Raw genomic sequence first — 21,928 nt, 5'->3', positions numbered from 1 at the left:
GAATACCAGGGCTTATTAGAATTAATTGCATTGATTTGAGTTTTTCAATATCAGTATTTTTAGAGCATTCAAAACAAATATGGCAACCATCTATTGTAATTGGAGACCGATCAACTGGAATTTTTTCTATGGATTCATGAAATTGTTTGATCGCTGTAAATTTAATACCCATGATTTGTTCAAAATCTGCTTGAATTTTTTTGTCAGCTTTCAAACAAGCTTTTGCTAAAATTTCCAGAAGGTCATTGTTTTTTATTTGATTCAAAACATTAAAGTTCTTGTACATAAAATCATTATTTTGAATTAGGGCCTCATGGAAGATTAAATGAATCTTTAAACGAATAACTTTGCTTTCATTCAAATTCATTACTGATATAATATTATTTGTTGAAACAATCGAAGAGAGTAATGGATTTCTAAATGTAGAAAATAACTCTGAGATATTGTATGCAAAAGATAAAACATACTTGATTTGGTTTGTAAATTGATAAGTCTGCAAATTGAATTTATCATTCATTTTGAAAATTGTTTCGTTTGGGCTTGACATTATCAATGCTTTCATGATTGGTGTAACATTATCTATATTACACGAATTTAAAATATTAATTGATTCAAATTTAACTGCTAGTTCATAGAAAGAATATTTACTATTATCCAATATAGATCTGATACGTATTTGATAATATTCTTCACCATTTTCATTTGTTTGATCTGAAATTAAAACATTAATAAAATCTTCGATTGTTAAATCACACAATTTTCCTGAAAAAGCAAAAATATTCGAATATCTTTTATCGCCATTAATTATTGCTTGTATTAATGGTTTAGAAATTCCTGCTTTTGAGTATAATTCCTGGTCAAATGAAAAATTTTGTAAGAAACCTATAACCTGTGCATAAAATTTGGGGCGGGCAATTATAAATGCTTCTAAAAATTTAAGAATATATTGTTCCCCTAGAAGATGGATTTTGATTTTAATTTGACTGAGATCTGTTTGCAAATATTTTTCACTTATAATCATATTTACCATTTCTGTAAAAGCTTCAGCGGATCTCTGAAATTTAGGTGTTGTTTCATATGTTTGAAGATACTTTACTTCATCGCTATTCGAGATAAAACGCTCTTTGAGTTCCTCCAAATAACAAATGATAGATTTATTTTCAAATCCAAATAATTTATGTCCAAAATTATATACATTCTTAATATTTCTGTTTAATTCTTTGATTTTTGAAACGATTTGTCCCCAAGGATATGATGGTGAATCTCCGACATATGCATTTGATAATGAATCCAAAACAGTGAATTTAGGTTTACCATCTTGATAAGTTATTTTATTTGTATACCATTCTTTTTGATAGGGTTTATTGGAAGAATAATATAAAATTTTTGAAATATACCCATCTGGATAAATTGTTGAATCAGAATTTACACTATTACATCTAATAGAACCCAACTGAATTAAAATCAAATCATCCGAAACATTTAATGGTATAGGGTGTCCAAAGGTGCGTTTAGCACAGCGCTCTATATGAGACTATTAAAGGAGATATATGCTGATTATAAATATATAATAAAAAATATGAATATATGTATATGATGAGTATGTTGTATTTTGGCGCCATGCCGGGATATAAAATGAATTTTGAGACAAGAGGCGGTTTCGCGGGAAATTTTGGCGGGATTTTTTTCATTTTTTTAATGAATCATAAAGAAAACATCCTCGCTCTTGCAAAAAAATGCAAAGACTGTAAAAAATCTACGAGACATTGGTAAAATGCTTCGGTATGGATGCTCCTAGCTATTCCACTGTAACGTATCATGTTAGGATGTATCACTTCATGAACAAAAAGGCGCCCATCATAAAAATTGACAAAAAATCGCCGGATCAAAGAAAAATCAAAGCAATTCTTCAAGCGCTAGATGAAGACCCAAGAGCATCACTCAGAAGGATAGAGGAGATGACAAAGATACCACTTACAACAGTCAGTTATTATCTGCACAATTATTTGAACTACAAACTAGCGTATACACGTTGGGTTCCGCACAACCTTAATTCAGTTCAAAAAAAATCTAGAGTCCAATCTTCGAAAGAGCTCCTCTCTATATTGGGTGCGTATCAATCCAAGAAGTTTCGCTTTTTAGTAACAGGGGACGAGTCTTGGTTTCAATATGCAACAGAAGCCAAAATCATGTGGATCCCGAAGGATGAAAATCCGCAAACATTCCCGAAGAAAAAAATTGACACACCAATGATGATGTTGTCGGTTTTTTGGGGCGTGAATGGCATCATCGCAATTGATATTCTTCAAAAACCTAATACGATGAATGCTCAGTATCTAATTGACAATGTTCTTACTCAAATTATCAATTCTGATGAGTTTGAGAAATCCAAATAACAAAAACAAAAGTTTGCAATTCATTTTGATAATTCAAGAGTTCACAAAAGTCATAAGGTAATGAATTACTTGTTGGAAAACAATGTCAAAGTTGTTCCAAACCCAATTTATCCACCTGATATTGCACCCTCTGAGTTTTATTTATTCGGCACGCTAAAAAAGAGAGCTGAAGGACGCGAATTCGCGAGTCCAGATGATCTTGAAAATTTTGTAAGAGAGCAATTTGAGCAATTTTCTCATGATGATTTAAAGCGTGTCTTTCAAGCCTGGATCGATCGCTGCGAACGCGTGATTGAATCCAATGGTGATTATATTTAAATAAACTTTATATATATGTAACTTGTTTATTTCTATTCGCAGTATTCAGGTTTGTGCTAAACACACCTTTGGACACCCTATATCTACTGAGGCTAGATGCTAACATCTTACTTTTATGATCATAATTTTTCAACTCCATTAATATTTATAACAATATTTTGATTACTATTTAAATAATTTTATCAAATGATAATTATTAACATATATTAAGAGTATGTTTAATTTTCAACATACTCTTAAAAATCCGAAATTTTAAAAAAGTGACAATTTTTAATGCTAAACCATCTTCATCTATAGGGTGTCCAAAGGTGTGTTTAGCACAAACCTGAATACTGCGAATAGAAATAAACAAGTTACATATATATAAAGTTTATTTAAATATAATCACCATTGGATTCAATCACGCGTTCGCAGCGATCGATCCAGGCTTGAAAGACACGCTTTAAATCATCATGAGAAAATTGCTCAAATTGCTCTCTTACAAAATTTTCAAGATCATCTGGACTCGCGAATTCGCGTCCTTCAGCTCTCTTTTTTAGCGTGCCGAATAAATAAAACTCAGAGGGTGCAATATCAGGTGGATAAATTGGGTTTGGAACAACTTTGACATTGTTTTCCAACAAGTAATTCATTACCTTATGACTTTTGTGAACTCTTGAATTATCAAAATGAATTGCAAACTTTTGTTTTTGTTATTTGGATTTCTCAAACTCATCAGAATTGATAATTTGAGTAAGAACATTGTCAATTAGATACTGAGCATTCATCGTATTAGGTTTTTGAAGAATATCAATTGCGATGATGCCATTCACGCCCCAAAAAACCGACAACATCATCATTGGTGTGTCAATTTTTTTCTTCGGGAATGTTTGCGGATTTTCATCCTTCGGGATCCACATGATTTTGGCTTCTGTTGCATATTGAAACCAAGACTCGTCCCCTGTTACTAAAAAGCGAAACTTCTTGGATTGATACGCACCAATATAGAGAGGAGCTCTTTCGAAGATTGGACTCTAGATTTTTTTTGAACTGAATTAAGGTTGTGCGGAACCCAACGTGTATACGCTAGTTTGTAGTTCAAATAATTGTGCAGATAATAACTGACTGTTGTAAGTGTATCTTTGTCATCTCCTCTATCCTTCTGAGTGATGCTCTTGGGTCTTCATCTAGCGCTTGAAGAATTGCTTTGATTTTTCTTTGATCCGGCGATTTTTTGTCAATTTTTATGATGGGCGCCTTTTTGTTCATGAAGTGATACATCCTAACATGATACGTTACAGTGGAATAGCTAGGAGCATCCATACCGAAGCATTTTACCAATGTCTCGTAGATTTTTTACAGTCTTTGCATTTTTTTGCAAGAGCGAGGATGTTTTCTTTATGATTCATTAAAAAAATGAAAAAAATCCCGCCAAAATTTCCCGCGAAACCGCCTCTTGTCTCAAAATTCATTTTATATCCCGGCATGGCGCCAAAATACAACATACTCATCATATACATATATTCATATTTTTTATTATATATTTATAATCAGCATATATCTCCTTTAATAGTCTCATATAGAGCGCTGTGCTAAACGCACCTTTGGACACCCTATACTAAGTCATATCAGAATAGACACATATTCATCCTCAATTGACTCTTACTCATCTTCAATTGGTTCTCACAAATAATCAATTGATCCTTACTACTGATCAATTGATTCTCACAAATAATCAATTGATTCGCATTAATTATCAATAGATTCTCACTAAGAATCAATTGATTCTCAGTCACCCTAAATTGATTCTCACTACTTATTAATTGATTCTTACTCATCCTTAATTGATTCTCGCTAAGAATCAAGTGATTCTCACTCTTCCTCAATTTCTTCTTAGTATTATTCAATTGATTCTCACTGATGTTCAGTTGAATCTCACTAATAATCAAATGATTCTCACTCATCCTCAATTGATTGTCACTTATTCACAATTTATTCTTAAACAACCTTAATTAACTCCCAGTATTCTTCAATTGATTCTCACTAATTATAATTTGATTCTCAGTCATCCTCAATTTATTCTAACTCAATAAGAATATGAATATGAAAATGGATTGGAATAGGTGATAATTAAAATATATTGATATGAATTTGTGAGAGTGTCTTTAATAAAGAAAAATTTGTCAAAGAACAATAATGTCAAATTGGGTGGGAGCATATAGTAATGAAATATTTATTGATAAATATTAATGTCATAATAATTGAGAGCATGTAGTAATGAAAAATTAATTGATAAATAATAATATTAAATAGGGTGATTGCATTGATCAATACATATATATGAATGAATTTCGATGTCAAACCGTCAGTCATATTGTTAGTCAAAACGTCAGTTATATTCTCATTCATACACTCACTCAAACTGTCAGCCAATTGTCAGCTAAACTCTAAGTCATATTCTAACTAAAGCCGTCAGTCATATTGTCAGTCAAAACGTCAGTCAAAACGTCAGTCATGTTGTCACTCAAACTATCAGTCTTATTCTCACTAAAACCATCAGTCATAAACTCTCTTAAACTATGAGTCATATTGTCACCCAAACTCTCAGTCATATTCTAAATAAAACCGTAAGTCATAGGGGCTGTCAAACCGTCAGTCATATTGTCGGTCAAACTGTCAGTCTTACTCTCAATAAAAAGCTAATTCATAGTGTCTGTCAAACCACAGTCATATTGTCACTCAAACTGTCAGTAATATTCTAATTAAAGCCGTCAGTCTTATTCTCACCCAAACCGACAGCCATATATTCATTCAAATTAGCAGTCATATTGTCACCCAAACTGTCAGTCTTATTCTCACTAAAACCATCAGTCATACACTCTCTTAAACTATGAGTCATATTGTCACCCAAACTCTCAATCATACACTCACTCGAATCAACAGTCATAGTGTCTGTCAAACCACAGTCATATTGTCAGTCAAACTATCAGTCTTATTCTAACTAAAACCGTAATTCATATTGTCACTCAAATTGTCAGTCTTATTCTCACTAAAAAGCTAATTCATAGTGTCTGTCAAACCGAAGTCATACTGTCACTCAAATTGTCAGTCATACACTCACTCAAATCAACAGTCATATTGTCACCTAAACTCTCAGTCATATTCTAAATAAAACCGTAAGTCATATTGTCAGTCAAACTATCAGTCTTATTCTAACTAAAACCGTAAGTCATAGTGTCTGTCAAACCGTCAGTCATATTGTCACTCAAACTGTCAGTCTTATTCTAACTAAAAAGCTAATTCATAGTGTGTGTCAAACTGTCAGTCATATTGTCACTCAAACTGTCAGTCTTATTCTAACTAAAACCGTAAGTCATAGTGTGTGTCAAACCGTCAGTCATATTGTCAGTCAAACTATCAGTCTTACTCTCAATAAAAAGCTAATTCATAGTGTCTGTCAAACCGAAGTCATATTGTCACCCAAACTGTCAGTCTTATTCTCACTAAAACCATCAGTCATACACTCTCTTAAACTATGAGTCATATTGTCACCCAAACTCTCAATCATACACTCACTCGAATCAACAGTCATAGTGTGTGTCAAACCGTCAGTCATATTGTCAGTCAAACTGTCAGTCTTACTCTCAATAAAAAGCTAATTCATAGTGTCTGTCAAACCACAGTCATATTGTCACTCAAACTGTCAGTAATATTCTAATTAAAGCCGTCAGTCTTATTCTCACCCAAACCGACAGCCATATATTCATTCAAATTAGCAGTCATATTGTCACCCAAACTGTCAGTCTTATTCTCACTAAAACCATCAGTCATACACTCTCTTAAACTATGAGTCATATTGTCACCCAAACTCTCAATCATACACTCACTCGAATCAACAGTCATAGTGTCTGTCAAACCACAGTCATATTGTCAGTCAAACTATCAGTCTTATTCTAACTAAAACCGTAATTCATATTGTCACTCAAATTGTCAGTCTTATTCTCACTAAAAAGCTAATTCATAGTGTCTGTCAAACCGAAGTCATACTGTCACTCAAATTGTCAGTCATACACTCACTCAAATCAACAGTCATATTGTCACCTAAACTCTCAGTCATATTCTAAATAAAACCGTAAGTCATATTGTCAGTCAAACTATCAGTCTTATTCTAACTAAAACCGTAAGTCATAGTGTCTGTCAAACCGTCAGTCATATTGTCACTCAAACTGTCAGTCTTATTCTAACTAAAAAGCTAATTCATAGTGTGTGTCAAACTGTCAGTCATATTGTCACTCAAACTGTCAGTCTTATTCTAACTAAAACCGTAAGTCATAGTGTGTGTCAAACCGTCAGTCATATTGTCAGTCAAACTATCAGTCTTACTCTCAATAAAAAGCTAATTCATAGTGTCTGTCAAACCGAAGTCATATTGTCACCCAAACTGTCAGTCTTATTCTCACTAAAACCATCAGTCATACACTCTCTTAAACTATGAGTCATATTGTCACCCAAACTCTCAATCATACACTCACTCGAATCAACAGTCATAGTGTGTGTCAAACCGTCAGTCATATTGTCAGTCAAACTGTCAGTCTTATTCTAACTAAAACCGTAAGTCATAGTGTCTGTCAAACCGTCAGTCATATTGTCACTCAAACTGTCAGTCTTATTCTAACTAAAAAGCTAATTCATAGTGTGTGTCAAACTGTCAGTCATATTGTCACTCAAACTGTCAGTCTTATTCTAACTAAAACCGTAAGTCATAGTGTGTGTCAAACCGTCAGTCATATTGTCAGTCAAACTATCAGTCTTACTCTCAATAAAAAGCTAATTCATAGTGTCTGTCAAACCGAAGTCATATTGTCACCCAAACTGTCAGTCTTATTCTCACTAAAACCATCAGTCATACACTCTCTTAAACTATGAGTCATATTGTCACCCAAACTCTCAATCATACACTCACTCGAATCAACAGTCATAGTGTGTGTCAAACCGTCAGTCATATTGTCAGTCAAACTGTCAGTCTTACTCTCAATAAAAAGCTAATTCATAGTGTCTGTCAAACCACAGTCATATTGTCACTCAAACTGTCAGTAATATTCTAATTAAAGCCGTCAGTCTTATTCTCACCCAAACCGACAGCCATATATTCATTCAAATTAGCAGTCATATTGTCACCCAAACTGTCAGTCTTATTCTCACTAAAACCATCAGTCATACACTCTCTTAAACTATGAGTCATATTGTCACCCAAACTCTCAATCATACACTCACTCGAATCAACAGTCATAGTGTCTGTCAAACCACAGTCATATTGTCAGTCAAACTATCAGTCTTATTCTAACTAAAACCGTAATTCATATTGTCACTCAAATTGTCAGTCTTATTCTCACTAAAAAGCTAATTCATAGTGTCTGTCAAACCGAAGTCATACTGTCACTCAAATTGTCAGTCATACACTCACTCAAATCAACAGTCATATTGTCACCTAAACTCTCAGTCATATTCTAAATAAAACCGTAAGTCATATTGTCAGTCAAACTATCAGTCTTATTCTAACTAAAACCGTAAGTCATAGTGTCTGTCAAACCGTCAGTCATATTGTCACTCAACTGTCAGTCTTATTCTAACTAAAAAGCTAATTCATAGTGTGTGTCAAACTGTCAGTCATATTGTCACTCAAACTGTCAGTCTTATTCTAACTAAAACCGTAAGTCATAGTGTGTGTCAAACCGTCAGTCATATTGTCAGTCAAACTATCAGTCTTACTCTCAATAAAAAGCTAATTCATAGTGTCTGTCAAACCGAAGTCATATTGTCACCCAAACTGTCAGTCTTATTCTCACTAAAACCATCAGTCATACACTCTCTTAAACTATGAGTCATATTGTCACCCAAACTCTCAATCATACACTCACTCGAATCAACAGTCATAGTGTGTGTCAAACCGTCAGTCATATTGTCAGTCAAACTGTCAGTCTTATTCTAACTAAAACCGTAAGTCATAGTGTCTGTCAAACCGTCAGTCATATTGTCACTCAAACTGTCAGTCTTATTCTAACTAAAAAGCTAATTCATAGTGTGTGTCAAACTGTCAGTCATATTGTCACTCAAACTGTCAGTCTTATTCTAACTAAAACCGTAAGTCATAGTGTGTGTCAAACCGTCAGTCATATTGTCAGTCAAACTATCAGTCTTACTCTCAATAAAAAGCTAATTCATAGTGTCTGTCAAACCGAAGTCATATTGTCACCCAAACTGTCAGTCTTATTCTCACTAAAACCATCAGTCATACACTCTCTTAAACTATGAGTCATATTGTCACCCAAACTCTCAATCATACACTCACTCGAATCAACAGTCATGGTGTGTGTCAAACCGTCAGTCATATTGTCAGTCAAACTTTCAGTCATACACTCACTCAAATCAACAGTCATATTGTCATCCAAACTATCAGTCTTATTCTCACTAAAACCGTAATTCATATTGTCACTCAAACCGTCAGTCATATTTTCATTAAAACGGTCAGTCTTATTCTCACTAAAACCATCAGTCATACACTCTCTTAAACTATGAGTCATATTGTCACCCAAACTCTCGGTCATATTCTAAATAAAACCGTAAGAGTTAGTATCTCTAAGTTGCGTACTGTGGCACTGCGCGCCTCCGTACACTACTTAGCGGTTTTGACACTTTACGAAACCAGTAACGTATATTTTACGACACAACCATAACACCAACTTAACCTTAAATATTTACAAAACCATCTGACACATAAACGACTTCACTAATGACTTCACTAACGACTTCACTAACGAATTCACTACCGTCCTCACTAAATAAAAATAACCTTATTTTATTTTTTTAATTTTTTTATTTCATTACAAAGACATGTCTGACTACATTTACTATGACTCTTTCCCAGAACGTTTCCGTGAACTATTCAAAACTCAAGTAAAACTGAGAAACATGCATTTTAACAAAGACAGACCCATTGACGATGAAAAAAAACCTGAATATATTACAATCCCATATGACGCAAAGTTCATTGCATACATTCCTGGGATGGACGATACACCCAAAATGTCACCTTTTTGGGATAACAAAATTTTATGTGTTATTAGAGTTCTGCAAACCATATGCACAATATCTATTCAGCCTGACTTCTTGTATATAGGAGTCTGGCTGAATAGATATTGTGCATGTGGCAATATAAGTAATTCCGAGATTACCATCGTGAGCTATAGTACACTACTTCTCCTTGGTCCTAGCTCAGTTCCAAGGATATCAGTGTTCAAGGATTTGGCAAGGTCCTTCTGAAGTCTCTCATTCGATGAGAGATTTCGGAAGAACCTTGCCTTAAAGTATTCCAACTCTTGTTCTCTTGTCCCTGAATAGTCAGAAAAGCTATTTGACTACTTAAGGCAGAGATTATCCGAGGTCCCTCATTTGATGAGAGGCCTCGGATAATCTCTGCCTTAAAGTTGTACACTTGTAGTCAATTAGAATGTAAGTATACACGGATAGACAGCTTTTTTCTGAAGTCTTAGATTTGATGAGAAGCCTCAGAAGAAAACTGTCCTATCTGATAATAAAAGGAGTTTCAGAAGCTCCAGAGCTCCCTTTCGTAAGGAATGGGAGCTTTGAAGCTCCTGGTTCGAAGATGTGCTTCGCATCTTTCATCAGCATAGGACATTTACCACTCTGGGACTCTGTTGATGAAGACTCAGGAGCTCCAAAGCTCCCTTTCGTAAGGATTAGGAGCTTTGGAGCTCCTGGTTCGTAGAAGAGCTTCGCATCTTTCATCAGAAGAGGCCCAAATGGTAAATAGCCTCTGCTGATGAGCTTCAGGAGCTCCAAGGCTCCCTCTCGTAACGATTAGGAGCTTTGTAGCTCCTGAAGGTAAGGTAGGATTGCTCTGATCTCTAATCAGTAGATGCCATGCCTCATTATGGACTCTACTGACAAGAGATCAAGAGCTCCAAGGACTCCCTTTTTAGCTAGTGGCATTCTCACCATTTAGTAGGATCGCTGATCCTACTAATGAAGTGATCACTTAATGTACGTTTTGAATAAATTGAATTTTTTTACAAAAATTTAGTATTTTTTATAAACATCACATATATATTATAAATACGTAAATATATTCTTTAATTCAAAAAATTCAATTCGGTTTCGGGCTGGGTATCCCAGCCCCAAGTATTCAATTTTATTCAATTTTTTAAGAATTTTTGGTTGGGATGCCCAGACCAAAACAAACTTTATATTTTGATGTGTAGATACGTATGTGTACATCATTATTGCGTTATATATTATGTTTTTAATGAAAAAAAATCTGATTCAAAAAAAATTATCACTAATTAGTTGATAACATAAAGAAAAAATATATAAATTGTATGTTCTGAGAGTATTTATCCACATTCACTCATATGAATTTCATTAAATAGTGTCTTTTTACTCCCAAATTTATTTTGTATTATTGAAATCAAAGAAAAAAAAACTTAAAAAATTTCTCGAAATTTTTATTTTTTAAAAAATTTTGGATTTTATATTAAAAACTGACACTAGGAGGACGATAGGGCTGGGATTAGAGATACCCCGCTCACTTGGGAAAAATACGGATCTATATTCCTTATCGTCGCAGAGGAACGAAAACTATTTCAACAATGACGAAAAATTATTTCTGGAGCGATGAAGAAAATTGCCTTATCTACATAAATGCATACTTAAATAAAGCTACATATTGTACAAAAGAAGGTTGGACTGGATTTGAGCTCTACATATACGACGACGATGGAAACAGACGTTGTGTATACCCATACGATAATATGTACCATTGTTTTCATCAAGCATTAAACGAATACATAGTCAGTAAGGGTCTCATTCCTGTTGAGTAGATATGCTTTATTTTTGTTCCCACATTTATATAAAAATTAATGATATCACCACTCCCACACGTATGAAAACATAGCACAAAAATAAATTTAGGTGAAGTGGTGAGATCTCACCTCTTTTTTCACCTCTTTTTTCACCCTGTTGAATTCATTGCTTTATAACTCTCTTCCTTGGTTTCTTTTTAGTTGCTTTCTTCACGTCTGTCTCCAACTTGACTGTCTTTCTTCTTCGTCCGTAATGATACCAATTACTTCCACCAGTCAATGGGTCAAATGGTCGTTCATAAGGGTTTCCATACATTCCATAAGGGCCGTATGGATAAACCGCTGGCGGAGAAGAAACATTTTCTTTAGTTCCATCGACTCTATTTAAATGCATTGTTTCACCTTTCATCTGGTCATTAAAGTCTTTTGCGTGTTTTGCAAACTCATCGTCCTTTCCTAAAGCATTTTCTGACTCAGTCGCAACCAAATTGGATGCTTTATTTATGAGCCCTATTTTATTTAATCTTAACTTCTTTGCAACCCAGCCTCCAATCTTCCCTTTATTTGCATCTAATGTCTTCGAAACCCTTCCTCCACTCATTTTATTTACTGCGTCATAAGCTCCAAGTGCTTTTGCTCCAAATGCTAATGCTTTTGTTCCCATTGCGCCTAAAGCTGCCCAAGCTACCATTTACACCATATTAAAATCATCTCTCTTCAATATTATCTCATAAAAGTTCTCGTTACTGGAGAAAGTCAATGAAACATAAGCGTTCTCACGGGCTTCGCCCTCACCGCTTTGCGGTCTATCTAACTTCTTTCTTATATCATCTATTCGCTTCAAAATGTCTGAACAATTGCTAACATCTTCTACAACAGTTATTTCATCATGAATGACCTTCAAGAACAAGCTCATTTAATATGCAATTAAAATCATCTCAATAATGAGTCCATCCTTTCCGTCTTTGGGTAGCACAACATCTTTCATTGAAGAAGGTTCGACAAGTCTTATGTTAAACTTACTGACAAAGTTTGTTATACTATAATGCTTCGGCGGCAAATACATGTAGTTTGAAAGACATAATATAGATTCTTCAGCAAATTCACTTATACTGGATTTTATAACAATGTTCTCACGAGACCAAATACCACCAATTGACAATTTTGTAAGCAATCCTGCTGAACCTTCTACTGTAAACGTCGATGGTAACATTCCACGAAGGTCATCTATTGACATCGTTGAGTCACTGTATTTAAATATTTTCTTAAAGCAATCGTCATTATCTAACCATGCAATAGCTTTGAAGTTTTCATTCGAATATACATCTGCTTCATTAAATGTAAAACCTGACTTCTTTGCAGAGATGACTTTAAAATCTATTGAGTTTGTTTCAAAATTATATGCTATGGTAACTTCTGAAGGTAATGGATGCCCTTCCGCAGTCAGTTGTTCTCTCACTACCGTTTGAAGCTTTGTATTAAAAACTTTCATGTCATCTCCTGTATCTAAGTTCACATACACAGCAACAGGGAAACTATCTTGCTTCTTTGTTTCATCATTATATCTCAAAACATTAAAGTTCTTCAATAATATTGTTCTTCCTGCTGGAATACTTCGAACCTGTCTGATTTCAATAGCTTTCTCACCTCCTACATACTCTACCCAGTGTCTTGGATATTCATAAGTATACTGACTTTCTTGAATTTTGGTTGGTTTCATCATAACATGTTCATAGTATATCTTTATACTCTTGTCAGTTAGACCCGGTGCTATATTCTGAATATTTCTGACTTGCATTTTTAATGGAGATAAAATGAAGCATTTAATACATGACGTAGATGAAGACATGAATGAAAACAGTGAAAAGCTCAACAGTTCTCTCATTCTTCCTTTCAGTAAGGACTATGAGTTCTGTTCAAATGGTGTGTATTTCTATTGTGGAAAGATGGGTTCAAGTAAGACATTTAATTTAATTCGTCATATACTCATAACAGAGCGTTTAGGAAACGACTCTTACTATGACCAAATCATTATATCAGCAACTTCAGACTCTATGGATTCAACAGCGAAAACATTTATGTCAAAAGTTCAAGCCTCTGTCGTTAAAGTTCCAGACAGTGAACTCATTGAATTTCTTCAACGTTACATTCGACGTAAGAGGAAATATTATGCCATCGTTGAATTTATACAGTCAGGAATGCAAAAGACCTCTGAGGAGATGGAAAGAATTATTGACAAACACCACTTACGTCAATACTCAGGAGTTTACGATATGAAACGACTTACAAACTACATTCTATCAAAACTTTCAAAATACCCCTTCAAAAAGTATCCTTCAAACACTTTATTAGTTTGTGATGATTTCGCCGGAAAAGGTTTAGTGTCAAAACCAGACTCACCATTAGCTAACATCATTACTAAAGTCAGACATTACCACTTAACTGTAGCAATACTTATGCAAACATGGAGGTTTTTAGCTTTAAACATAAAACGTCTCATAACTGACTTCGTTATCTTTCAAGGTTTCTCACGTTATGATATTGAACTCATTTGGAAACAGTCAGGTATAACATTACCTTTTGAAGAAATTTGGGAAGCATATAAGTCTCTCATCTCTCCTCGTTCATACCTTGAGATTCATATCATGACTAATACCATTAAAGTCAAAAATATTCCATGGGAACGACCAACATTGTTTTAAAAGTTTAACCTTCAATTGACTGATGGTAAACAAATTCCATGCATCTCTGTCGCCATTTCTGTTAATATTTTTGCTGTCATTCATATCATCCACTTCCCCATCCGTTAGCTTTTGAGGATATGCGTTAGAATAGCTGTTCTTAAATGAAGGCTTTTCACCTTTGAGAGCATAAACTCTATAACTTTCTGCATACTTTATGTTTGAACCTCCTGAGCCATCATTGACATAAATTTTTATAGGCTTCCACCCTTTGTTCATGTTCCTGCTTCTTCCCTTAGCTCTTTTGTTCAGTAGTTCTACATCTTTATACACAGCACCTGTCTCAGTGAATTCAACAATATTTTCATTCGTTAGCTTTACATTCAAACCCTTGTCGAGTATATTGTTCATTTCATACATATAAAAGGTTTTTATTCTATATGAAATGAGAAGCAAATCCATCTTAGCTGGTGCCGTTAATGTTCCAATTGAACCAACATCAAATGTTGACTCACGAACGACAAACAATATTGTCATAAAGAACTATAGTTCAGAGTGTTTGAAAGAAAAAGAACCAGAACTTAAGTCGGGACCTTCGGTCTTGGAGCATGGCGCTGTGAATTTAAACTCAGCTTCAAACGCTAACGCTACATCAGATGTTAAGTTAGAGTATCCACCACTGGACCAAGTTCTTTCAAGAGAAGCCAACGACAATCCTTACACAAATGTTCAAACAAATCCTTCAGATAACGTAGACCATTACCTTCTTCAGTTATACCAAACAATTTTACTCAAAGACGATAAGAAGCTTTTGACAAATCTTATAAGTAAGAACCAAATAATTCTAACAAAGGAGGGCCTTGAAAATGTTATCTCACGAATAACAGGGAAACAATGTGTCATTGACTATCTCGACCCTGAAATCGAATGCTGTGGTCAAACGCCACTATTCATGAAAATAGGTAACATCCGCATCATTGAAACACCAGGAACTACAGGAGTTGAGTTTAAGTATAGATATTCGAATGAATATACAAAACTATCTACTGACTATAAACTTTGCTTGAAATATGTTTTAGTAAATTAAAGCAGTCAGGACTTCGTCTTGGCGCTTTGCGCCGTCAGTCAAAAAATTTCAAGTTAGCAATTTGTAATATCTATCCAAAACTTCTTCAACAGTATCGAACTCATCTTCATAATGCAAACCTAATCTTATTGACTTGGTGCAGTTTTCACTAACACAATATTTTTCTGTTCTCTGTTGACTGACATAACTAACTCATTTGTTTCATCAAACAGCAACAACCAAAGTTCATGACCTAATACATAACATTCATACTTTATATTTTTAGCTCTGAGTTCTCTTGTAAGCTGTTGCATTTAATATTTTCTAAAAAGTCAACTTCAACAGTCATTCGCACTGGTGCCTTCAGTTCTACAGGCTCTCCTTGAAAGTCAACAAGTCTGAATTGCATGTCTTTCAAATTATGAGGACTAATGCGAACTCATTTACCTAAATGAGTTGCTATGACAGGAACATTTGGAATGAACATTGAATTGACTGCATAACAGAAAGACTTATATTCTACTGAACCCTTACTATTAACTCCTGAAATACCTGTGACATTAGCTATTTTAGACTCAATGTATAAACAATTGCCATAACATACATATGGAACAGATTTCATCTCAATCGTTTTGTCAACACTTTTCAAAGGAAATGTCATATGGTATGCACCCAAAAGAAGTTGTACTCTATGACTCATTCTGGTATCTTAAACTCCTTCGCATAACTGAACTTCAAAACTCCTGCAATAAGTTTAACATTCATTAAGTTTTCTTCGTTATCCTTGTTTATTGTAGTATTTATGAGAGCATTTAACACTCCAGCTAATGTTTCCATCTTATATTCTACATTATTGTGAAATCTTATTTCGTGCTTCTTTCCATCTATTTCAATCTCCATGAAATCTGTTTCATCTGTTATAACGAATGAAGCGATAGTATTGAAGTCAACCATTCTGAATGCAAGCGCCTCATTCTGTAGACCTAAGTTTGTTTGTAGCTTTACTGTCCCGTATTCGTTTGGGTCTGTACTTTGCAAATAGAACAACATTTTATTCTCATTAAAATATGAGTATAGCTGCATATGCGTATGAAGCTGACAGAGCTAAACGTTTATATTTTGGTCAATACTCTCTCACACTTACTGACAAATATATTGTTATCACTGATGGAAATACCGAGAAATACATAACATGGAAGGACTATGAAAAGTTTGACCCTATTTTAACTCCATGTACTATGCCGTTTATAAAGGACGGTGAAATTATTGAAAAAGATAATACAACCGTATATAGGTCTGTTTATGAAGCATTAGAATATATGTTGAATCATAATCCCGAAAGATTTGATCCAAGCACTACGTCATGTACTATGCCGTTTATAAAGGACGGTGAAATCGTAAGAGTTCCGGATTCAACGGTTTATATAGCTGTTCAAAACAGTTTACAAAACATTTTAGCGAATATCTTTAATTCAGAAACTACAGAAATAAAATTACCGTATATAACAGATGCTAAAGAAATTAAATCAAAAACAACAACATTATTTGCATCACTTAATGATTTAATGACTTATATCATTAATACTCCCCAGCCGACTACAGCATTTGATCCAAACTCAACGGTTTGCAGTGTACCTTTCATAAATGACAGTTCATTAATTACTTTAAGGGATTCGACAATAAATGAATCATTAAAGGCTTCATTAATGAAAATCATTGATTTTAACTCATTCATGAATACATATAATTCATTCATTAATGTTTCATACACTTCTAAAGAAGGTGAGCCAAAAACTATTGATAAAGCGGTGTATGAAATAAAAGCATCAATGACGAAATTGAATTCGTTAACTTTTGACGGTGATAGTTCCGTTAACGGCATGACATCGGGGAAAACGATTTTAACGAAAGAATATTTAAAATTTCATGTTAGTGAGTTCGTTGAAATTGAAAAAGAAAGCGGAATTAAGTTCGATCCACTGAGTTTCATTTTCAACTTAGCGAATGCGGGTATTAGTTTCGCTGAATGGACAACTATACAGAGTAAAATAAACGCAATATGGACGTTTTTGGGGTCAAAAGCTGGAATGGGTGAGCTTGTAAATGCTGCAAGAACATTAGGTGAAACGGGAAATTTTGTAGATGGTTTTAAAAGACTTGTTTCAAATGTTTTGACAAACACAAAGAAATTATTTAGATATACCGTACATAACGGACGGATTTTCGAACAGATAGCAACAAACCCTCCGGTTATGGCTGCGTTGATGATGGTTAGAGACATAAAACCACGTAGTGGTGAAGCCCATGAACAACAGGATACGGGTCGGGTTATTCGAGACATTAAAAACGTGTATCCTGAAGTTATTGATTTATTTAGAGGTGTTAATGATTCGATTTCAAATCATTCTATAACCCTCGATGAAGAGAATAAATTAACAGATTATATATTCGTCATTATTGCAGAATTAATGAAGAGAATAAATGAAAAAGGAATTGGTGATATCATTAATGTCAGCGATGTAATAATGAAAAGAAATTTTGACTCATTATTTACAAAACCGAAAACAGAATATAGTCTTTATGACGTAATTACCGAATTAATGAAAAAGATTAATGATAATAAGAGTTCTGGCGGAAGGTTTGAATTAGAAGTGAATGATGTTAATGAGAAATTAGCCGAAAAAGCAGACAAAAATGAGCTTTTAGCTCTGAGTGATAGAGTCAAGAACCATGTTCATTATATAACTTCAGATGAACAGATTATAACGGATTATCATGGATATTTAACACGGGATGATGAAGTGAAGACGGAAGACCCTAATGAAAGAAGATATAAATACATTCGTGCTAAAGGTTATGACATAAGCTGTACTGTACATTATGACACGGGTAAAGCGCTAGAAGCATTTAGTTATAACGGTGAAATTTATGCCTCTACTTTCAATGTTAACGGTGTATTAGTTGAACCAAAATTTACGTTGAGAGTTACGGCAAAAATAACTTTTGAAGATGCTATTAAAAGTAAAGCTGACAAAGATGAACTTGAAGCAATGAACAAAGTTTTGAAATCTCATAACCACAACATCTCCGATATAAATGAACTTCAAACTACATTAGACAGTAAAGCCGACAAGAACCATACACATAAATCCTTCACTACTGTTAGAGCAGACGATATAATACTGAACTATACCCTCGGTTCAAGTACACCTTCAGAGAATCCGAGTACAAGCGTAAAAGATACACTTAACAATTTAGATAACTATTGCAGGAACATTGATCAATATGCCAGAAACTTTGAAGCATACACACTACCAACGATGTTGGACAAGAAAGCCGACAAGAACCATACACATGAAGAATTTCAAACAATCAAGATTAAAGAAATTAAGGCATGCATCGAAATAGTAACAAAAACAGGAAGAAACGGTGCAACTGTACAAGAACAAAGAATTTATCCTCCTACTTTTCCTAATGGTTTAATAACAAACAATATAAATATTGTAGAAGGCAATAAAGCTATAAACGTTAAACATGAACTTCTAACAATGAAGGCCCAGATTCTTCAAACCATATATCCTGTTGGTTCTATTTATACGTCAATGAATTCAACAAATCCAGCAACAGTTTTAGGTTTTGGTACGTGGAAGCAGATTGTAGATAAATTCTTATACTGTGCTAAATATTCAAAGCAAACAGGAGGTTCGAAGAAAATTAAAGAAGCAAACTTACCTGCGCACACTCATACAGGAACGACAAACTTTTCTGGCGATCATAGCCACTCATTAAGAGACCACCCATTATACAACTCAGAGTATGAAGCTGGCCATGACGTTTTATCTCCATCTTATAACAATGCAGCAAAAAAGATTTTTTGACCAACTGAACCGGGAGGAAATCATTCACACACTTTCACAACAAATCCAACAGGCTCGGGTGAAGATTATATGCCACCATTTGTGACTATATTTGCATGGTACCGCGTTCAATGAACGCGCTTGAGCCTAGAATAAAATCTTTAACTTTACATAAATGAGCTTGAAAGAAGTATTCGAACAACATCCATGGAGGTCATTTAAGAAGTTCAATGAAGCTGCAAAGAGTTGGGGATTTACTAACAGAGCTGAAGTGAAAAGGTTCTTTGACAAAAATGTTGTACATCAAACAAAAATAAACCCTTACGACTACTTTTTACCAATTTACTCCAACACTCCTGACGCATACCAATTTGACACTCTGGTTCAGAGTAAGAAAGGAAGAAAGCCACCATTCCTCATCTTCATTAATGTTAACACTCGTAAAGCATATGCATATCCAATGAAAAATAAAGGAACTCGTGAAGTTTTAAGAGTTTTTCAGACGTTCGTGGCAGAACATCATCCCACTTCATTAACTTCAGACCAAGACGGTGCATACCTCAGCAATGAAATCACAGATTTTCTCATTAAGCATAACATAACTCACTACACTACTGAAGACCATAACCATAACATACTCGGCATCATAAACCGCTTCATAAGAACGCTCAGAGATTTAAACCAAGAGCGAGACTTTACCGAAGAAACAATGAAACATTTCATCGAAGTATATAATTCCTCAACACATTCTACAACAGGACATACACCAAATTCAATGACACAACAACAAGAAGAAAAGTATATACAAAAGAAACGAAGTCAAACACAAAATATCAGAAATTCAACACAATTTACCCTCATTCCTGGAACAAAAGTTCGTGTAGTTCTTGACGACAAACCGTTGACAAAGAAACGTTTAAGGTTAAGTCGAAATTATTATATCGTAGACTCTACGCAAGGTAATGGATATCTTATAAAAGCTGCTGACGACTCCATTGCATTTTACCCTCGACATAAATTAGTCGAAAGTAGTAATGGCAAACTTGCTGAAACCATTGACGAAGCAAAGCGAGGAGTGGTTATTGAAATACTTGGCTACAACATAAACGATGACACTTATAAAGTAAGATATGAAGGAGGCGTTGAAGATGTTATACCATCTAAGAACTTGAGAGAGTCAAAGCCAACACATCTGGGACCATTAGAGCGGGAGTACTGGAAAGACAAAAATATGCCAGAAAGAATTTTTTTATTCTTCTAAACTTTTTCATTAGATGTAAATCAGACATGAATGAGAACAGTCATGATATCATTAATGGTACCATTTATTTACACCAAAAATAATGTTTAGGTGAAGAGGTGAGATCTCACCCGTTTTCTCACCCTCGCCGCTTAGCGGCTCAGACCCTTTGGGTCTCGTGAATTTTCATGAATTTCCTTAAGATATAGGGTGTCCAAAGGTGCGTTTAGCACAGCGCTCTATATGAGACTATTAAAGGAGATATATGCTGATTATAAATATATAATAAAAAATATGAATATATGTATATGATGAGTATGTTGTATTTTGGCGCCATGCCGGGATATAAAATGAATTTTGAGACAAGAGGCGGTTTCGCGGGAAATTTTGGCGGGATTTTTTTCATTTTTTTAATAGAAAAAATAAAGTTAGTTTTATTTTTATTTATTTTTTTATTTTGTATAAAAGATATGATTTCAACAATCGGCACAACAACAATTCAAGCTGCGAACGGCAGGACTCTGTCCACAACAGCACCAAACTCGTTAGTTATGAATCCTACGTCAATGTTAGTAGAAATGAAAAACTTCATTCCTTCTTCATATACTTTCGAAACAAAAATCCAGAAGATAAAGCAAGAACTGTTAACAAGTAATTTAGACTGTACCGCACAGGATGAAGAAAATGAAGAATATCTTTATGACATGCAGGACATTATTGACCATTTACCCAAATTGCCTGAAATCCAACAACAAAAGCTCACTATTCATGAATTTGACGAAATAGAAATCAAAGCAACTGACTCGGTAGAAATAAAGAAGTTCATACGAAAGGTAAACTATGAGTTTCTAGGATATCATTGCAACCATAAAGTTATGGACAAAGATTGCGACATGGTTTATAAGAACATCTCTGACATATATAAATCCGAAGAATTTAAGACATACGATAACTTTGTTACATTAGTTGCAAGATGTGTATGGCAGATAAGAGATGAAGATAGAAGAGGCAATGTATGGAACGAACAAATAAGACCCGCTATGTTTGAGATGAAGAGAGCAATTGACGCCTTAGTTGTTCTAGCTGGTTTTTTTCAATGTATAACGCAAAAATGAATCCGCAATGTTCAAAATGTAAAGCAGCAATGAGGAAATATAACTACTCAGTCAAAGAGATAGAATGCGAAACGACTATGCAGACTTAAAGAAAGAAGCAGAAAAGCCAGCAGAAGATAAAATGGATATGTTGACATTTCTTAATAAAAAACTATCCAACAGCAGAAGATTTCCTTCTGTCTGACGTCAAGAAGAAATATAAAGAGACTTTCGGCATGATTAAAACATTCAATGTACTAAAAGAAGAAATAGAAGCTACGAAATTGTTTAGGATTTCAAATATACATCGTACAATTCATGTAAAACGCTTGTGAAAAAACAGGTGAGAAAACAGGTGAGAAAATGGGTGAGATCTCACCTCTTCACCTAAACATTATTTTTGCTGAAAAATGACCAA

General features: G+C 34.3%; 9 protein-coding genes and 4 pseudogenes across 13 annotated transcripts, besides 11 other annotated features; 9 read left to right on the top strand and 4 right to left on the bottom strand.

Annotated features, from left to right (window-relative positions):
• The first annotated feature begins 1,491 nt into the window (after positions 1 to 1,491).
• Positions 1,492 to 1,519: a terminal%2Cinverted (terminal inverted repeat of Mariner transposon ID:TVAGG3_0087510).
• Positions 1,492 to 2,794: a mobile genetic element.
• TVAGG3_0087520 lies at positions 1,588 to 2,714 on the top strand (annotated as a pseudogene). The gene has a single exon. A coding segment is annotated over exon 1 (1,127 nt).
• Positions 2,767 to 2,794: a terminal%2Cinverted (terminal inverted repeat of Mariner transposon ID:TVAGG3_0087510).
• A 214-nt stretch (positions 2,795 to 3,008) lies between these two features.
• Positions 3,009 to 3,036: a terminal%2Cinverted (terminal inverted repeat of Mariner transposon ID:TVAGG3_0087490).
• Positions 3,009 to 4,309: a mobile genetic element.
• TVAGG3_0087500 lies at positions 3,089 to 4,213 on the bottom strand (annotated as a pseudogene). Its single transcript has one exon. A coding segment is annotated over exon 1 (1,125 nt).
• Positions 4,282 to 4,309: a terminal%2Cinverted (terminal inverted repeat of Mariner transposon ID:TVAGG3_0087490).
• A 5,009-nt stretch (positions 4,310 to 9,318) lies between these two features.
• Positions 9,319 to 9,755: a terminal%2Cinverted (terminal inverted repeat of Maverick-2 transposon ID:TVAGG3_0087210).
• Positions 9,319 to 21,928: part of a mobile genetic element that runs on past the window's edge.
• Positions 10,291 to 10,595: a mobile genetic element.
• On the top strand, positions 11,360 to 11,590 carry TVAGG3_0087470 (uncharacterized protein; the record flags this gene model as incomplete). The annotated part of the gene is made up of 1 exon (XM_001297865.1): positions 11,360 to 11,590. The coding sequence occupies one exon, from the start codon at positions 11,360 to 11,362 to the stop codon at positions 11,588 to 11,590; it is 231 nt and encodes a 76-aa protein (XP_001297866.1).
• Positions 11,736 to 12,263, bottom strand: TVAGG3_0087460 (protein of unknown function, DUF4107 family; the record flags this gene model as incomplete). Its single annotated transcript, XM_001304098.2, has 1 exon — positions 11,736 to 12,263. One exon carries the CDS (start codon positions 12,261 to 12,263, stop codon positions 11,736 to 11,738), a length of 528 nt encoding a protein of 175 aa, XP_001304099.2.
• Positions 12,489 to 13,295, bottom strand: TVAGG3_0087450 (uncharacterized protein; the record flags this gene model as incomplete). Its single annotated transcript, XM_051222337.1, has 1 exon — positions 12,489 to 13,295. The coding sequence occupies one exon, from the start codon at positions 13,293 to 13,295 to the stop codon at positions 12,489 to 12,491; it is 807 nt and encodes a 268-aa protein (XP_051107323.1).
• TVAGG3_0087440 (protein of unknown function, DUF4106 family) lies at positions 13,420 to 14,274 on the top strand (the record flags this gene model as incomplete). The annotated part of the gene is made up of 1 exon (XM_051222336.1): positions 13,420 to 14,274. One exon carries the CDS (start codon positions 13,420 to 13,422, stop codon positions 14,272 to 14,274), a length of 855 nt encoding a protein of 284 aa, XP_051107322.1.
• TVAGG3_0087430 (uncharacterized protein) lies at positions 14,275 to 14,673 on the bottom strand (the record flags this gene model as incomplete). Its single annotated transcript, XM_051222335.1, has 1 exon — positions 14,275 to 14,673. A coding segment is annotated over one exon (399 nt), but the record flags the coding sequence as incomplete, so codon positions are not given.
• TVAGG3_0087420 (uncharacterized protein) lies at positions 14,699 to 15,258 on the top strand (the record flags this gene model as incomplete). Its single annotated transcript, XM_051222334.1, has 1 exon — positions 14,699 to 15,258. A coding segment is annotated over one exon (560 nt), but the record flags the coding sequence as incomplete, so codon positions are not given.
• Positions 18,370 to 19,197, top strand: TVAGG3_0087410 (keratin-associated protein family; the record flags this gene model as incomplete). The annotated part of the gene is made up of 1 exon (XM_051222333.1): positions 18,370 to 19,197. One exon carries the CDS (start codon positions 18,370 to 18,372, stop codon positions 19,195 to 19,197), a length of 828 nt encoding a protein of 275 aa, XP_051107319.1.
• TVAGG3_0087400 (integrase core domain containing protein family) lies at positions 19,352 to 20,316 on the top strand (the record flags this gene model as incomplete). The annotated part of the gene is made up of 1 exon (XM_051222332.1): positions 19,352 to 20,316. A coding segment is annotated over one exon (965 nt), but the record flags the coding sequence as incomplete, so codon positions are not given.
• Positions 20,623 to 20,650: a terminal%2Cinverted (terminal inverted repeat of Mariner transposon ID:TVAGG3_0087380).
• Positions 20,623 to 20,831: a mobile genetic element.
• Positions 20,719 to 20,831, top strand: TVAGG3_0087390 (annotated as a pseudogene). Its single transcript has one exon. A coding segment is annotated over exon 1 (113 nt).
• On the top strand, positions 20,887 to 21,253 carry TVAGG3_0087370 (organellar and viral DNA polymerase type B; the record flags this gene model as incomplete). Its single annotated transcript, XM_051222331.1, has 1 exon — positions 20,887 to 21,253. A coding segment is annotated over one exon (367 nt), but the record flags the coding sequence as incomplete, so codon positions are not given.
• Positions 21,337 to 21,845, top strand: TVAGG3_0087360 (annotated as a pseudogene). The gene has a single exon. A coding segment is annotated over exon 1 (509 nt).

The sequence above is a fragment of the Trichomonas vaginalis genome, chromosome IV, assembly GCF_026262505.1.
Source record: "Trichomonas vaginalis G3 chromosome IV, whole genome shotgun sequence".
Lineage (NCBI taxonomy): Eukaryota > Parabasalia > Trichomonadida > Trichomonadidae > Trichomonas > Trichomonas vaginalis.
Note: the sequence above shows the minus strand (reverse complement) of the source record. Positions and strands in the feature narration are given on the sequence as shown.